This window comes from Athene noctua, chromosome 1 (genome assembly GCF_965140245.1).
Source record: "Athene noctua chromosome 1, bAthNoc1.hap1.1, whole genome shotgun sequence".
Classification (NCBI taxonomy): Eukaryota; Metazoa; Chordata; class Aves; order Strigiformes; family Strigidae; genus Athene; species Athene noctua.
The window spans coordinates 106,642,290-106,660,160 of NC_134037.1; the positions used below are offsets into that span (position 1 = coordinate 106,642,290).

At 41.5% G+C, this 17,871-nt stretch overlaps 1 protein-coding gene across 2 annotated transcripts in view; it reads left to right on the forward strand.

Moving 5' to 3' along the window:
* TGFB2 (transforming growth factor beta 2) overlaps positions 1-17,871 on the forward strand; it is a 66,274-nt gene that overhangs the window by 38,159 nt on the left and 10,244 nt on the right. The window contains exons 3-4 of one of the 2 annotated variants that reach the window (XM_074897234.1): positions 1,440-1,446; positions 4,652-4,790. In XM_074897234.1, coding sequence (XP_074753335.1) covers positions 1,440-1,446; positions 4,652-4,790 — 146 coding nt within the window. Of the gene's footprint in view, positions 1-1,439; positions 1,447-4,626; positions 4,791-17,871 lie in introns of both variants that reach the window. The other variant, XM_074897233.1, reaches the window with a different exon arrangement.

Sequence of the window (17,871 nt, forward strand, 5' to 3'; positions counted from 1 at the left end):
GGCCTCTTCCAACAAGAAAAGAAGAGTTGTTTACATTTCCTAATGTGGGCTGTGCATATAATTGATTTTTTTGTTGTTGCAATAGCAGAAATAAAAATTCAGAGGGGGAAAAAAGCCTCATTTGGATACAATTGAATTTAGGTCTTTTTCCTTGCCAGAACGAAAACTTAACTCTCAGAAGAGCTGTGTCAAACGGAGTGTTTTGTTTCTCCTGAAATGTCAGTACATGCAGTACTTGTGAGGAAAGCTGTGGAAATGCAAGGCTTAGTTCCTTAAACATAACTGTGGAAAGCAAAAGTGTCATCCTTTTCTGCAGGAGATTCCTGGTTTGGGGAATATCTCCAGCATGAAACAAACTCATTCCGTTCCCACTTTTGGTTTAAGGGAGCTTAACTCCATCTCACTCTCCTCCCATGAGCAATGCCTGGGGGTCTACATGCTGGTTTGCATGGTCGGTCAGAGGATGTGTTTAGTCTCTCCTGTTGAAATGCTCCTACCTAGAGCAACACTGAAGACTGTATTTTGGAGTACTTTGGGATAGGTGTCATGTACTCTTCCCATCAGTGCTTTTCTACTCTGTCAGAGCAAGGCTGCTTTCTGTCCTAGTTGCTGGCACAGGAGCTGAGAGAATGCTGGACATTGAACAAAGTCAGTGAGAAGCACAGAAACCACAGTGTCCTTATGCACTTAAACACATACCAGAATGCATTTTAGCCTGGCAGTTTGGACTGTCCTGTGTAAAGCAGCTGATGAAGTTTCAGCTCGTTCAAGATGAAAAACAAACAAAAAGAACAAAAAAGCTAAACTTGTGATGCTCGATGTTCATCAGGCTAAAGGGAGGAGGAGGGATGCTGCCTTCACCTTCGCCAACTGTATTTTATAATTCTTGCATCAACTGTACTGTGATTGTGATTATGATTATTACAGCTGGAAGTCTTCAGTTTTTTGAGGGTTGAATTAATAAATAATTTAAAGATGATAAAAATGGAATCTTTCATTTCATTTTCTGTTCCCTCTCTCCAAAACAAAAGAAATCTGTGTTTTCCTAGCTACAGGAAACATATTGATTTAATTCCGCTCATTAATGATAATGGTTCAGAGAATACTTAAGGAGTCTAGTCTGCAGCAGGGTAACTGTGTTTGCAGACTAACTTGGTTAGAGTCATCCTGGCATCTACTGGAGTCACTGAGCCAAAACCAGAAGGGAGTCCAGAGGCATCCAACTGAGTATGAATTGATACAACTGTCAGGTTAAGGTGGAGTCACAAAGAGAGATAAATTGCAGCAGCTGAGATCACTTAAAGGCTAATCCAAAACCTTGTAGACTCCATAGGGTTCTTTCCATTCCCTTAAAGAGAGTTGCAAGTCTTGATTCTCAGTCTTAGTGTTGATTAATTTTCATGTAAACCCCAACTCTGCAGTCAGCCATTCTTTTTCAGAGAAAGGGTTCCAGCTAGTAGAAAGAGCTATTTTTTTTTCAGCTGTCCATGAATAATGCTTTCTCCTAAATTGACTTCCTTTGGGTACTGTCATGAATGATAGAATAAAGAAATCAAATTTCTTATGTGGGTTTTTGCAAGTTATAAAACTATCTTATAAGAGAGATGAAACTTCTATAAGACAAGAATTCATTCTTATTCATGGTGGGTGTCCCATGCCTGCCTTCCAGTGGAAAGTAAATACTCGTTTGCTGTCTGTATGAATGCACATATCCAAACACAAAACCTTGCACACTGAAAGAGCATTCCTTATCTATCTTCTGTATACATGAAAGAGAGAACAATTGTGAATGCAGAGGTGGTTCAGGAAAATCCATTCAGATACATATTCACAGATTTGTAATGTACAGTATTTAAAGTATAGAAACTGAAAAGAAAGACTCCAAATATAGCACAAAAAAGTTCTAGAAATAAAATAGAAGATAAACATAAATCAAACTGACAGTTAAATAGGACTTTTCAATCTGAAGTAAAGTCTAGATGGACAGAGTTTGTCTGTGCCAGGGCAAGTGGCGGGTTGCTAGTTTGGCTTGTCCACAGGGAATGAAATGGTATGTTGATGCCTCAAATAAATGACAGAGAAGGACAACTTACAACTCATCCTGGAAGCATCAATCTTATATATACATATTATTATGCCAAATTATATTCCTGGTAGGATTAGGTTTGGCTGAAGAACAAATAGTAGTCTTGGAGTTTCCTATAGCAGAAGAATAAATTGAAGAGTTTGTTTCTCTCTTAAATGAGGATATAATCTCTGAACCAAGTAGCTTTTATAAGAATTTACAAACTGTATTGAAATTAAATTCATCATTGCATAAAATTAAGCTTTTCTCAGAAAACCTTAATCTGGTGTTTTGAGAGAGACCAGCACAGCTCATCGGTGAGAGGAGTGTTCACCAGTTCAGGTGCAGGAGTAATTTTCACCCATTTTTCTTTGCGTTCTTACTATAATGTTGTAGCAGTTTTCTGCCAATAAGCCTGGTAGGCAAGAATATACTGATTATGATGCTTTGGGATTTATTTTTGAGCACTGCAGATGTGAAAATCTGAAAACATTTTTTTTGTTTCTTTAATTAAATGGGATCATAAGGAAGCCTGAGGCTTCCAGTTTGTATTTATACCTCTTACTCATTTGACCAAACTGAGGATCTGCTTTGGGAAGTATTCTTTCAGAGGATTTTTTTTAGAAGTATTTTGATTTCTTGTCATCTCTCACTTATAATGCATCTGTGGTTGAGGCCAAGATTATTTATTTATCATCAAAGATTTTCTCATGGCTAGAGTTAGTTTTAGGAGTTTCTACCTCTGATCATTTGAAAAAGAGGTTTTGGCTCAGTTACGTAGAGGAAGGATGTTTGTGAATTTTGTGAAGACAGAATAAATTTGCTTTATTCCTTGTGGGACTGACTTGTACTTGGTATTTATTCTGTAGTCAGTTTGAATTTAGAATTATTCAAAGAGCTACAACAAATCTGTTATTAAATGTGTAACTGCCAGTGGTGGTGCCTTGTGTAGCCAGGAGCTACTGTGTTGCTCAGAAGTTCTGGTAATAGCAGCCAGTCTAAAAACACTAAATATTTGGAAGAAGGTCTTTAATTTATTAGTATGTCTTTTTGACACCAATAATTATTATTAAGGATTTATTCCAATTACCTTCCATTGTTAGTAGTTAGACATAAAGGTAAATGTATTGGACTTGGCTTCTCCCATGTCTTTACACTTGTGTGTATTTTATCTGTTAAGAATTTGGTATCTTCCAGAAAAAGGCACTTTATTCGATTGATAGATGCCTAGATAGCCGAGGGAGACAGAGGGGCAGGAGGCCTCGCTGGGATTTCGGACGAGGCCTGGGTCTTTCACAGGTGCTGCACTGCTCCCCTCCCTAACATCTCATGCCACTGCATGACAAATTCTGAGCTACATGACTAGTGGGAAAATTTTGTGTTTTGTAATTATTATCTGATGCCTTCCTGCTGCTGTGGCCCCAGGAAGGCCAGTAAGCTTTGCTTCCTCAGCTAAAAATCCCTCCCTGCCCCCAAATACAGTTTTCCTCTTTCTTTTTTTTTTTCTTTATCCACTTCAGTTTTCATACAGAGATTTTTAATCAGGGCGTCTGGGTCATTTCGACTCCTCTCTGAGTTTGGCTCTGCAGTTTGAGTGGAGCCTTGCAGGGCAGCAGGGCGAGGGGGGCGTCACACACATGGGGAGGGTGGTCAGGGGTGCCACCACACCTGCATGTCTCTTCGTCCTCCTGACCAGGATGGGATGGAGAGGCCTCAGATGATCACTGAACCCATCAGGGTAATCTGGGTTGTGCAGAAGTGCTTTACTGCCTAGCCTCAGTCAGGGTTTAGAGCTGAAAAGGAGGAAGAGACTGTTTTGAAACCTAAACTGGTATGTTTAACACTGTTATTGAAGACTTGAGTCCATTTTTCTGTTTTTTTGCCTTCTCCTCCGATATGTAGTGAGGGGTCGTTATGTTTTTGATTTTTACTGCTTCCAAGTGGTCAAAATTCATGTAATTCTGTTTATAATGTCTACTGTCTGCTTGCCTTTTCCCTCCCTTTCTTCTTCCTCTTCTCTTCCTGCCCTTGTCACTATAATCAGAATGAATATTTTTTTTCCAATAAAATCCTTTAATAAGTAAATATGAAACAAAATCTGAAACTGGCTGATTTGTGCTTCATATTCTGGGGGGACTAGGGCTTCAGAGAACACACAGATCAGATGATTTGCCATTATTTGTTGTCTTAGTGGATCCCTGTGAACTCTGTGCAAGTCTGAAGGCATTTGCCAGATACCAACTGCTACGACTTTTTCCCAATTTATAAGCATCTGGGATTTTCCACTAGTATGTTGAAAGAGGGGAGGTTTAAATGCATGACCTGAAATAGAGTTGGAAATAGTTGTTAATCTCTATTAATATGGTATTCCTATAATCAAACACATGTGGGGTTGGTTTGGGTTTTTTTTATTAAATTGTTAATAATATTAAATTGGCCATTGGAAACTGAATCATGCTGCAGATATTTCCCTTACTGAGGCTGTCTCTTATTACACTGTTAGAAGGAACAATGTATTTTATCGTTTAAAAAAATAATAAAATCACACCGCCTTCTTGCAGATGCCATCCCACCGAGCTATTACAGCCTTTACTTCCGAATCGTCAGATTTGATGTCTCGGCGATGGAGAAGAATGCCTCCAACTTGGTGAAGGCTGAATTCAGGGTCTTCCGGCTGCAGAATTCAAAGGCACGGGTCTCAGAACAGCGGATAGAGCTGTACCAGGTATGGTGACACCTTGCACACGTCAGCTCACTGTCTTTCTGCAGCAAACCCACCTGGTAGCTGTTTAGCAGGTGGAACAAACCACGGGGAGAAGCGGTTGAGTCCTGTTTTTCCAAAGTAGCTTCTTATTTCCCATATCTTTCCTAGAAAGCTCAAATGTGCAGACTTTTTCTAGCAGTTGTGCCTCAACTCCAAAGTTTAAGCATAGAACAATAAGTGACAGAACAAGACATCAGGCAAGTCATCCCCAGGATCTCTGTCTCCCAACACCTGGCCTGTACTAGTTTACATAGAAGTCAAGTTCCTCGCTCTGGCCTCTGTTCAGGACAAGCCTGTTAACTGTTCCTCGCAGAAACATCATTCCTAATAATTGAGTTTCAAAGCTTAACATTTTCAGACCTGGCTTCTGTATAGTAGCCCAGGGGTTGAGGCAGGGGAGTGAGTGGACGATTGAGGAGTGAGGAAGAAAATGACCCCATGACTCTCTCACTCCTGAGAGTTGATAAGATTGATGTAATTTAATCTTTAAAGACCTTAAAGACATTGAAGTCACTTATATAGAGTCTGTGTGTTTGTGCAGATACTGTCTAGAATATCTTTCACCTAAAGTATAGGTCACTTTTCTGAAAAACACAGCCACCAGAAGGGGCTCAGCTCCCAGCAGTTTTATACTGAGTAAAACTCATGGTTGTTCCAGCAACCCGGGACTTGGTCTGCTGAAAACCCTGCCAGATAGGATATCACCTTGTAAAAGGGTATTGAGCCCCTCTTTGGCTCTGTTCTTGCTGCCATCATTAGCTATGCCTGAGCACTGCCCTGGGTTTGCAGCACTGTGGAGTCCAGTTCAGATCCAGTGGGTGCAAATTAAGAGTTAGTCTTCTCTCTCACTTTCAACATTCACCTTTTTCTGCCTGGTCTGGTCAAGTACAAGCCAAACTTGGAAGAAGAGAGGGTGGAATTTGGGTTCACATGCTTGCTGAAGTGACAGTATAAGCCAGCCTTAGAGGCTGACAGCAGGAAAAGGTGCACTGGACTGTTTAGACATAGGAGAAGTGTGATTTCCAGTTGAATGTGGTTCAGGTCCACAGGTGGTCACTGGGTGCTTGGCTTCATGACTACAACCTGACTGCCTTCCTTCCCAAGGACAGGCTGGCAGAAAAGTTGAGTAAGCAACATGTAATTCGTTAAAAGAGAAACCTAGGAATCTTAAATGAGCATCGCTGGTGTCGTCTATATAAGAACAGCCATCACAGAGAATTACACTACAAGTCCCTGTGTTGCTGCCACACCAGCCTGTTGAAACAATTGTATGTTCTGGCTTGACCTCACTGTTCAGACATCCTAAAAGGAGTTGATGGCATCTCTGGGCTTTCTGTTGTTCTACTTTTGAGAGCTGTTAGTCAGCCACCTGAAAGGAGTACAGCTGTGGTTGACTGAGCATGGTTCATTGCTTTTCCGTGTTTGAGGAACGTGGGACGCAAAGGGTTCAGCAGAGGTAGGGAAGAAAGGGCCTTTGCTTGGCTGAGATTTCGCCTTGTGATGAGAAACAGCTGGAGCTTATTTGAGAGAGCCTGACTCCAGCAAGCCTGTGCCCATGGAAATGACTGACACCTGCATCCAGGGCAGGTACTTGGGTCCTTTAGATAAATATGTAGCTGGGGAGTGAGGCAGTTTCTTTTTTAAGCTGGGTGGGGTATACTGAGTGAAGTGTTAGGTGAGTAATGAGTGCAGGTTATTGTAGAATTAGGTCTTTTCTCCACATAGTAACAGGCAAGCCAAAGGCAGCAAGCTCTGAGTGTGTGTTTGTGCCAGGCATATTTTAGGCATGCTACTTTGCTCCTTTGCCTGTAGAAAGGCAAGCTGCCTCTGAAGCATTTCCCTTGCAGAGCACCTATTAAAATGGTAGAAGCTGCTTGTTAGTTGCTCCCTCTGCTTTACTTCTTACAAGCTCCTGTAACCTCTTCTGCTGGTTGCTTTTTCCCCACTTTGGTCATATTTATTTCTTGCAATCTTGTATGTAGCTCTTCCCAAAACCTTGTATGAAGATACTGTCTTAGCTCTGTGATGGCCAGTCTGAACTGCATGGGTTCCCTGCTAGCAGCTCTACTGCAGGAACATCGGAGACCCTAAATACTGCTGCATCTAACCTCCATCACAACACCTAAGGTTAGCATGCAGTGTTTAACAGGAAAAGGAAAAGCAGGGAGGAATTGAAGAGGAGGGACCCATGATCCTTATGGGTTCCTTCCAACTTGAGATATTGTATTATATTCTATGATATATTGTAGGACAGTGCTATAGAAAGCATCCTAAAACTTAGTATGTGAATTTTAGAGATTAGAAGGAAGAAAATCTAGGGAGCTGAAGGTGTGGAAGGATGGGTAGGAAGCACTGGTGACACAGTGGTGCTAGAGGAGCTTCAGGGCTGTGTAATGATAGATTGATAGTGCACATGGGGGTGTCTAGCAGTGGAGGAAGGTACAAACATGGAAGATAAAAAGGGACAATGAGGAAGATGCTCATTTCAGAGTAAGTGGGAGAGGCAAATACATTCTCTAAGGGCTGAAGACTTACTCAGGTGTCTTTGTTTCCGGCATGAGAAGCCACATGTGGAGAGCGAGCCTCACAGAGGAGGTGCTGGTGCAGTTGACATATGCAGCCACCACGGCTCCTCTGTGCATAAGCACTGCTTCCTGTCTTGTGAGATACATGCTGGGCTTGCCAGGGCTGTTGTGCCCAGAAGGAACAATGTGGTTTTTAGTCTTGCATAAGCAACATTTAATTATTAGGGTGTTGGTTTTTTTTTTTTTTTTCCTCCCACCAAGTTTCAAGTTGCCTAGCATTTTGCTTTGTTGGGGAGATCTTGATGAGGGTTTTTGAAATTCCTCTCATACCTGCAGTTGCAGGGAATAATTGTTCCCATGTCCCCTCATCTTTCTCAGGCAGGCAGGAAGAGAGGGGCAGAAGTCTTCTGGAGAGAGTCGGAGCTCTCTTGTGGTTCACTGGGAAGGTGGCCGTCCCTGAACATGTGCAAGTCTCCTAACTGCTCTCTAAGAGCTCTCTGCTTTAGTCCAGTGGCTGTTTAGTAGTAGTACATATACCACTGGTGCAGAAGGGACAATATTACTCTGAAGGGCTATTTTAGGAACAGCTAGAGACAGATGTGCTGGGTAAATGGAAAATATCAGCAAGCAGAATATAAATATTTTGTTTCTTCTCCTGATTCTTTCTTTGTGTGGTCCTCTAACCTTACAGATCTACCCCTTAAAATGAGAAAAGAAATGCAAGACTGCACCTTTTCGGCTAAGCTTTCCTCAGGCGATACTTGGCACCCTTTACCAAACCACATCAGAAAAGAACTTTGTGTTTTCCTGCAGCCCTTGTTTGCACTGACTCTGGGAAGGCAGTCTGGGGCTGCTTGGTGTGGCAAGCCAGGGCCGTGCCCCTCGCTCCCGGCCCCCAGTGCAGCAGCAGGAGGACCCTGTTCCCACCTCAGAGGCAGGGCTGGAGCACCCAGTATTAGTTATGCTGGGAGCGAGTGGTTGTAGATCTGTTTGCCAAGTCTGCTGCCCCCCGGGTTTCTCTGAGTAGTAGGTCCTGGAGATTAACTCTCATGGAGGTGCCCTGGACACATCCATGAAGCCAGTGGGTGAGTGGTAATCCCCGAGAGCAGAAACAGTTTCTTTTAATGTTTGTTTTCATCCAGAATACTTCTCTTGGTATTTAAGGATTAGTCAGCCAACATCTGTGTGTTCCCATACAGATGGGAAGCACAGTGCACGTATTAGTCTTAGGATGGAAAATAATAAAATTCATAGAAGTAGAAATTAAGTTTCTTTTATAATTAAGTTTCTTTCTCTATATATAGAGAGAGCAGCTGGTATAAAAGCTGTTGTCTCTTCTTGGCTCTGGTTAAGTGAAGCCACAGAGAATTAAATTCTTTAAAAGTACTATCTTTCCTGTTGTTTCTTCTGCCTGTAAGTGAGGGTTAATCTGCTGGTGGTGCTGCTGATCATCAGCACATTGGAGAGTGGGAAGCTGGAGGGAAGGAAGGAAGGGAGGAAGCGGTGTGACCTCACGCGAGTGCTCTCCCGCACTTCTCCTCCCTTTGCTGTGTTTGCTTGAAGCGCTTCTCAGTGTGCATGGAGCCTTCAGAAAATATTAAGGGGATAAAGTACTTTTGGGGGAGGGAGGAGGAGTAATATTAAATAAACAAGTTGTAGCATCCTCCAGTGGCCCTTGCTATGTTTTTAAAGATTTATGCCAAATGCAGGCTTTATTGGAATTTGATCAGATAAAGCTCAGTTGTTATGGGAATGTCTTTGTTCATCAGTTTTCTTGCCTGCTTTGAAGACTTCATTGCATCTTTCTTTTATTAAGGTGCTTCTGTATATATGAATAAAGTCCCTGCACCCTTCAAAAAAAAAAGCTTGTCTCTTATGAATAAGCATTCCAGAAAACAAATAGGCACCACCGCAAAGCTGAATGAGTCGAAACCCTTGCAGGGTGAAAAGCTGTCGTTCAGACAGCATTGCGGTATTGTTTTTAAGGTATTTTTATTACATACAGATGGTCAAACAATAACAAGTAATAATTACTTCTTATGGAAGCAGTGCCATGTCTTGTTAACGCATCATAAAGCATCACGAGAAATGCAGCCAAAACACCGGGTTTTATTGTCATTATCTGTGGCTGCTGTGTGTGGGGGTACTTGAGAAATTGGATGACGGGGGATGTACCATGGGACGTATCAGAGTGCAGGATTGGAGCAAAGGAATGGCACCAGGTTGAAGTCTGGTGGAACACATTGGATTGCGATGAATAATTTGAAGTAAGCAGGAGCAGAACTTTGGTCTTTCCATGTCAGGGAGGGCCTGGTCCATGCCGAGGACTCCTGTGGAGCTTGCTTGGGGTCTAGGAAGAACCATCTGCCCTCCAGACAGTGATAACCCCCGTTTCTTTAAGGGCCTCTCTCCCTGCTTGGAGGTACAAGGAGGAAGATGCGGTGGAACATATTACTCCATTATGAGTCAGATTTAAATTTAAACCACAGTCAGTTGTTCAAATACTTTCAATTCAGACAGTGTTTTGTCTTGTTTTTCAGTTAGGGAATACATTTAGAGCTAGCTACTATAGATTTGGGCCAAATCTCCACAGTGCAAATCTGAGGCAATTTACACTGACTGCAGAAGAGCTGCTCCAGACTGATCTCCTTATAATCAGGAGCAGAGGTGCCTTGCTCTCTTTTCTTGCCAAAAAGTACCGTCTCTAATGCCACAGAAGAAAATGCCAGGAAGCAGGATTTGTGGCTGTGAGCTGGCGCAGGATGTCTGCATTACAGATATCACCTGGGGCATTTGATATTAATTGACTGCCATCTCTGTGACCCACATCCAAAGTAGTATATTTGCATCTCAGAATTTATGTATTGCTGTCCTGAAACCAGACTTTGAAAGGTTACAAGGTTATGTTAAATGGCAAATGTACAGTGCTCCTTGAAGTGCCAAACTTGATATAAAGTGTGGATCTAATAACTTTCTATTCTACCAACCTCCTCCTCCTTCCCCTGCCCACTCAGCAACAGCTCAGGACTAGAGCAAGTTAATTTGCAGTATATTTCAGTCAAACTGATGCTTTCTCCTTGTTCCAGAATCGGGTTTTTTGGTTCAAAATACTGTATCACCTACAAAAAAAAAAGTCAGCATACTGAAGACCATGTATAGAGTACCTTTGGTAAATAATCTGTGAGTGTGGGTGAGGGTAGGTATTTATCGCTGCGTCATATTCACTGTGATTTGAGAGCTTATCCCAGATGCAGCCACATCTCGCCAGGAACAGAACAGTTACTGAAGTCAACTTGAAGAAGTATATAATATCCCCATTAGCTACTGACACAAGCCATCATGTACTCCCAGCTCAAAAATGCCATGTGTAGAAATATGGGGCACTCTGCTGATAGATTTACTGCCGTTTGCAATGTGTGTACATTATAGGGAGATTAGGAATGCAGGACACGGGACAAACCAGCCACTAAGTTTGGGTTCCTGCTTTTTGGGCTGCAGTCTGGTAGGGTAGCAAGCCCATGCTACACTGAGACACAAGCAAGTTCTAACCAAGCACCGCATTGTGGTAGTTACTGGGCTGAGGAACATCAGGTTGGCTTTCTGGCCCTGTGCTAGGGAGCCTGTTGAAGGGGGGAAGGTAAATATTGCTGGTTTGGGGAGGTGTAGGAAACAATGTGAAGCTTTGTTGGAGAGAAGCCTGTGTGAAGAATAGATGATGGAATAAAATGGAGGAGGACGGGAGTGGTTTGGGTGGAACCTGTAGGTGGTGGGAAGAGAAAACCACAAGGAGAATCATGACTTACGGAGAACAATGCAGGCAAGCGGAAGGGAAGAAAGAGGAGTGATTTGCAGAAGTAAAGACAGCGTCTGAAAAGAAGCAGTAAGTCCAAATATTCAGATAGCAAAGAAAATCGCATGCCAAAATGTTACAGTAAAATGCGTGTGAACATGATATATGGCTGTCAGGGACAGGACCAAGGAAGAGGAAGGGCTTGGGAGACCTGTCCATAAAGGGGAGATGAACACAGGAGTACCTTGCAGGGTCTAGGGGATTTGGCTAGAAGACAGGAGAACCCACTCTGTTTTTGTTGACTTTGGCTCCTCTTTGTTGATATTTTAATAAAACATAATGTGCCTCTGGCAAGTTAAAGCTAAATGCCAGATAAGTTTACAGGATTTTTTTTTTTGTTTTGCTTCATTTTATATAAAATCTTTCTTTGGAGCTATCTTAAAATCTCCTAAACAGCAGGAAATTGCACTCAATATTTCAGAATCTTCCAGGAGAAGGACCCCAGACCCTCCGTTCTTGTTTATTGCTTATACAATGCAGAGTCTTCCTGCCTGCTTAAGCATAAATCAGACTGAACGGCCTCAGGGCTGTATCCCCAACTTACACTGCACATGCATCTCCAGTGACAGGAGGAAGGCCCTGCTTGGGGAACAAATGGAGAGGAAATCCCTTCTTAGGATCCATTCTCTTCCCGGAGCTTGTCTCCTCACCACAGGGTGATGCAGTGAGTGAGCCACACTGATTCCGTAACATTTGACAACTGCTCCTTTTTTTGACCTGCTTTAGCTGCTCATCTCTTTACTCCCCTTGCACTTCACCTTCTTTTACCTTTAAGCAAGTAGCGGCCAACACTGTAAGAATCCTACTGCAGCTGTAGCCCATCCAGATATAAAAGGGTTTGGGTTGTGCGTGCAATATGTTCTTTTTATTTGCAAGTTTTCATGAAGAACGTGTCTGGCAAGTTCTGAGCAGATGGATCAGAGAGCTATGGGGTTTTTTAAAACTTTGGCAAGTACTCCATACCTTTGTATTTTGGCAGGAACTCTGCATCTCATATACTAGTCTCTAAAGATTCTGCCCTTGGTTTGAGCCTGATTCGGAGACCTTTGCAAATATTGGAGAGACTTCCATTGATAACCAGGGGGGCTGTAAAGCTCTTTTAACTCGACAGCACTGAAGGCAGTCTGAATTACCCTTTTGCAGAAGTGCTTACAAGAAGAGCTTAAAAATTCGCACTGAGAATTTTTGAAAAAATACACAGTCAGTCTCTTGCACTACTGGTGATAAGAAGAAGCTAAGATTTTGGTAGCCAGCAGATTCCCAATTATCTGGCAAAAGTTACTGCATGGAGGCTTGCACTTTACAACATATGTTTCCACATATAATGAGTAAGAAACTGGAGAGGTTTGCAACAGAATTAGGGCTTTGCTTATCCTTGTGTCCAAGATAGGATCAAAGACCTCAAACTCAACCAGGGAGTGAGAAAGGATTGAGAATTAGCATGGTCATTTTTTAACTTTAAGCTTCAGAAAGGGCTGGATGAAGTCCCTGAGAGCTGTCTGAGGACACTTTTGAAATCTGGAACTAGGCAGCGAGTGAATCTTTCAGTAGGGTTAATAGTACGTAAGAATTTGGAAACCACAAGCAGCTGCATATGCAGACCTTGGGGATCTGGTTATTCTGCTGCAGAGTGTTAGGATGGAGTCCTCTGCAGGTTTCTTCTAGTTCAGAAGAGGTTATCCTAAATGGCATTTTTCAGCCATGATGTTGTGCATAGCTGGACTTATCTCTGCTCTGATGTTAACTAGCATTAGCACATCATTTACCACTGGATCTCATTGTTTGGGTTTATTTACTTTGAGCTTTCAAGTACATGTCAGGTTATTTCCATTATTTTAAAAGGCCCTTGAATTTTCAATGGAAACCATGGATAATGACTGATAAGTAAGAGAAAGATTAGTGAGCCTGCCAAGATGTAATACACAAGAACATCGCAGGAGTCTGAAATGACAGAGGAGAGAAGGGAAGGAAGTTATCAGGGAGCCAACAGCATCTGGAGGGAGGAGATCAGACAGTCCAGAATGCATGGAGAGGAAAACAGATTAATAGCAGGTTTTTACAAGATAATGCCATATTTACTGCAATTCAGTGATTGCAGAATCCACACTGGATCACAGCAATGACCCTCCCAAGTTTCAGCACAATGCAGCAGTCAGGATAGATATTTTTAAGTGGCCATATGATGTTACTAGTATATTTTGAAAGTTTGTCAACTTGTTTTAAGAAACTGTAAGTTGCCAAAAATATTTCTTAACAGTTGGTGACCATAATTCTCAAAACTAGCTATAAAATGCCCTTGTTGTTGCTAAAGCTTGGCCTTTGATGTGTGCCTAGGGTTTTCTTGGCTGCAGCAGATGGATGTCATTGATGCATCGTCCTGTGTATCATCACTGCTGAACCACATTCAGTTTTTTGTTTGTTTGCTTGCTTGCTGGGGAGGTGATGAATTTATTAACCAAAATTATTCCACTGTAAATTATACTTAATTGTAATTTTCCTATTCTTCTGCGTCTGATTTTGGTAACTATAGAAGACTAGAAATAGTTATTGGCCAGTAGTTATTGGAAATAAACTAAGCAAGTTGCTGTTTTGGAGCTCTAGTTATTTGAAAGAACCAGCATGTTTTCTGTCGAATTTTTTCCTTTTATGTGTGTAATGAGTCATGAACACAGGCTGTTCTGGCGTCTGCTCTCAGTGGTTATTGTCTAGAATACATACACTAATGTGTTCATTCGGTTATCCCCTGCTTTAGCTGTCTATATATATGAGAAGGGGAGTAGGCAAAGGAAAATTTGAATAAAATAATTACGTTTCTATTAACAGAGTATTGGGTTTTGGAGGTTTTTGGTGTTTGTTTTTGAACCAGTGTAATTACACTGACACCAAACACTGCTTTTCTATTTAGATCAGCTTCTGATATACCACTTTTTTAAAAGAAGCCATGTTTCTGCTAATTTTTCAAATATTCTGCTTTGTTTTTTATTATGAATTATATCGTATTCTCAGTGTACTTTACAGTTTATGATATACAGACTAAGACAATCCTTGTACTTATTTTTATATTCAGAACTGTGTGATAGTTACTTGAAAGTATAAACGTGTGCATATAAACAGTTTCATCCTCCAGTATTTTAAAGAAGATTTCAGCTACTTGATACTTAAATTTAAAAAAAAATGTATCAGTTAATACTCTGCATTTGATCTGAAAAATAAGCATAGCAAGTGACAGAAGTAATTTAGAGATCAGTATTTTCTGGAAACTCACTTGTCATTCTTCTGAAATGAGTTTGTGACAAAACTAAAGCTTTTCACTGCTGAATGCCCTGGTCATGGTGATTTGGGATATGCTTCCAAGATAGCATCATGGTCCAGCCTACTCTAATGGAGGAGGAGCACAGACAAATCCCTGTCAGCAGAGCAGAGGGTCTCCCCCTGAAGACAGAGCAGAATGCCTTTGCAGAACCAATGAAGAGTAGATTTCAATGGGATTTATAAAATACCAGAAATCTGGCAGGCCTGATGAGGGTGGCATGTGAGTGCTGTCATCACCATGATCCCCGACTGGGCTTCCTAAACATGTGTAGCTGTACAAGCAACAGCAATGCTTTGTTTGCATCTGGCTGCTCCATGAGCCCTTTCAAGCAATTAACTGTATTATTCATATATTCACGTTTGTTTTGCCTTGATCTGCTGGCAATAGCCGCATGTATGTGATATCTAGAGATCCTTCATGGATATTTGCAAGAGAGTTTTTTCCCCGGGTGTTTTTAAGAAGGATCAGAGTAGAAGAAAAATAGGATCAGAGTAGAAGAAAAATTGATGAAGAGAAGGTTAGCAGGGCCTATAGAAAAAGATAGCTAGAAGACAGGGCTTAAGATACTTTGTCAAGAAGAGGTTAACAAGCATTTTGGCAAACTGTTTGATTTCCTGTGAAAGGAAAGAATCCTGTACAAAAAGAAGGTAGACAAAACCAAATTGTTCTTAGAATTTAAAGCACTGCTACTGAATGAAAATTACTCTGCATATGGGGTAGAAGTCTACTGGATAACCTTCTGGTAACAGTTCTACCTATTCAGCTCATCCCCACACAATGTGATCATATGCGTATGTTCCCTGAATAATCCTTTTATTAGAAAAGGCAGCGTTGCATTATTACTCTCTTGAAAGCAAGACTAAATAAACAGATATACCTGGAAAAACATCCCCATGTTCAGAAGCTGCAGAACAACCTGAATTTTGAGTTTGTTGATTTTGAGCTTTCACTCACACATGTGAGAAGGGGTGCATGCTCGCACCTGCACGCATGCAGTTGCTGTGCATCATTGGCTACTTGTGCATGCAGGTGTTTAAATGTGTCACTCGTAACCAAGGGAGATGAGGTTGTGCATGTGAAAAATGTCTCCTACTCATGCAAGTGATTGAATCTGTCATTTCTATGTGCAGGTGGTGATGCACAATACTCCCCTCACCTCGAAAGCCTTAGCCATCCATGTCATGACCCACAGACATACCAAACTCTTTCTACCTCTTTCAGAAGGGAGTGTTCAGACAAGGTGCCAGAAGAAATGAGAAAGGATTAAAGGGGAAGTTGAACTCAGTCTTCCTTCTCTCCTGTGGGTCTTTTTCCCCCCCTTGTCTTATGTTAATATGTTCAGTGCACTGGAAACTCTTTTGCATGAAGGCCTACTTTTTAAGCCTTCATTTAGCTCCTACAGATACAGGTAGTGCAGCAGTGTTTCTGATAACAGTTTGATGTGGTTGCAATGGGCTAAGCATAAAGGTAAGGCAGTGTTTATAGGCAAGGCAAGACAATGTTTATAGGTAACGGTAGTATGTTTTCTAAGACCAATCATTACAATTGGAAGAAGTAAACAAGCTCTCAAGCACAGAAGCTGCAAGGCACAGAAAGGACTTTTCTCCTTTTTTTGCAACTACACTAGTTGATCTAATAGGAAGACAGTATAGGAAATACTGAAAGATAAATTTTTCAATGGGAATGTAGGCTTGAGGGTGTATGGGAAGAAAAAGATGTGTTGCTAATGGGAAAGGTAAGACCAGAAATGTAGTGCAAAGTACAAAGAAGCAAGCCAAAGGGGGAAAATGGCACAGAAAACCTAAAATGCTTATCATGTGATAATCTCTGGAAGGCTTGTTTGAAGAAATGTGTTGTAGCTGTAAAAATTTGTTAGGTTCCTACAAAGAGGCCATTTTGTTTACCACTGTGTTGAGTGCAGTTGCTTCAGTGTGGATGGAAACATGGAACGCAGTGTAGGAAAAAAAGTGAAGACGAGCCTTCATCAGGTTATTTTGTGGGAGGAAATAGACTCTGAGGATCCAGCCTAGGATTTTATCATCCATTAGTTTTTTACACTTGCAATGACATAACAGGGAAAAAAAAAAAAGAAAAAATTGAAATGGTGATTCTAGAAGATCATTCTTGCTTACAAGCAATCAGGTTATTAAGGTCATACATCACCTTAACACTTAGCCCAGGAGAAGGAGATTGAAGCAGACATGCTAATTTCACTAAGTAGGGCACTCATGCACTTAACACCCTTTTGCTTAAGAACCCCTAGTGCCTCTTTAACCCATGATGTCAACTGTGGAAATCATGCCATACTTAGTTTGTTGCTTTTTAGCTCATTCTTCATAATTTTCTTCCTGAACATGCAGCATAAACAACATGGAGAGAAGCCTTACTTTCATATATTGTAGATACCATAGTATGGACAATATTTAGCTCTTTTAATCCGGTGTCCATCCTGTCACACAGTGCCCTACAGTTTTGAAACCTGCAAACACTTTTCATCTCATTCAGTTCATCGGTGAGGATGGATGTTCTCTGTACCATTGGATACCTTCAGTGATGGTTTCGTGTACTTTTACAAATGCCTTTCATGCCAGGTACACACTGCCAGCCCTTGACTTGGTCTTTTGATAGTAATGGGATTGGGATAAAGACACTTTATTTTGGATACCAAGGCACAGCTGAGTCTTCGGAACATATCTAAGACCAATTATAGTTAACATCAGGAGATTGCTTTTGGCACATTACTTTTAGCTCCTTACATCACTGCCAAAACTGGGGTATGCAGTTTCTGGAGTCTTTGGAAAGATATGACTATGCAGAAAGGAAGAGAAATGAGCCAAGTTCTTGTGTCCCATTTGCCTAACCCACCCCCCCACCCCACCCCATCTTTGCAGAATGACAGCTGCATTACATCCTCAGAAACACTTGAGTTGACCTGATAAAGACCAAAGGCAAGGCAAAGTTATATTTGTACTTCTCTGGGACTTTCCCAGCATTGATTACTGATTCTCTCATCTCTCTGGCCTCTGGCATTTCTGAGCAATGGTAGTCCCCTTGCTGCTGCCAGACTCTCTGTAAACAGTTGTTCAAACACTTTGTTTGAAGATTGCCTCATAAAAAGGAGTCCCAGTGTTCAATGTTTGAGTGCCCTCAGTTTGTACTGGGGAACTCAGCATCGCCTACTAGGGGCACTTAGTAGTTTTTTGGATTTAGACCAGCATTTCATGTCTTGTAGCTAAATGTGTTGATCAGAAGGAAGGCAAAGAGCTTGTCATGCTGCTGTTCTTTTCATAAGACAAATGTTATTGTGGGAGCTGCACTGTCGGCCTTTGAGAGGTCCAGCACTCCCTTTAAATA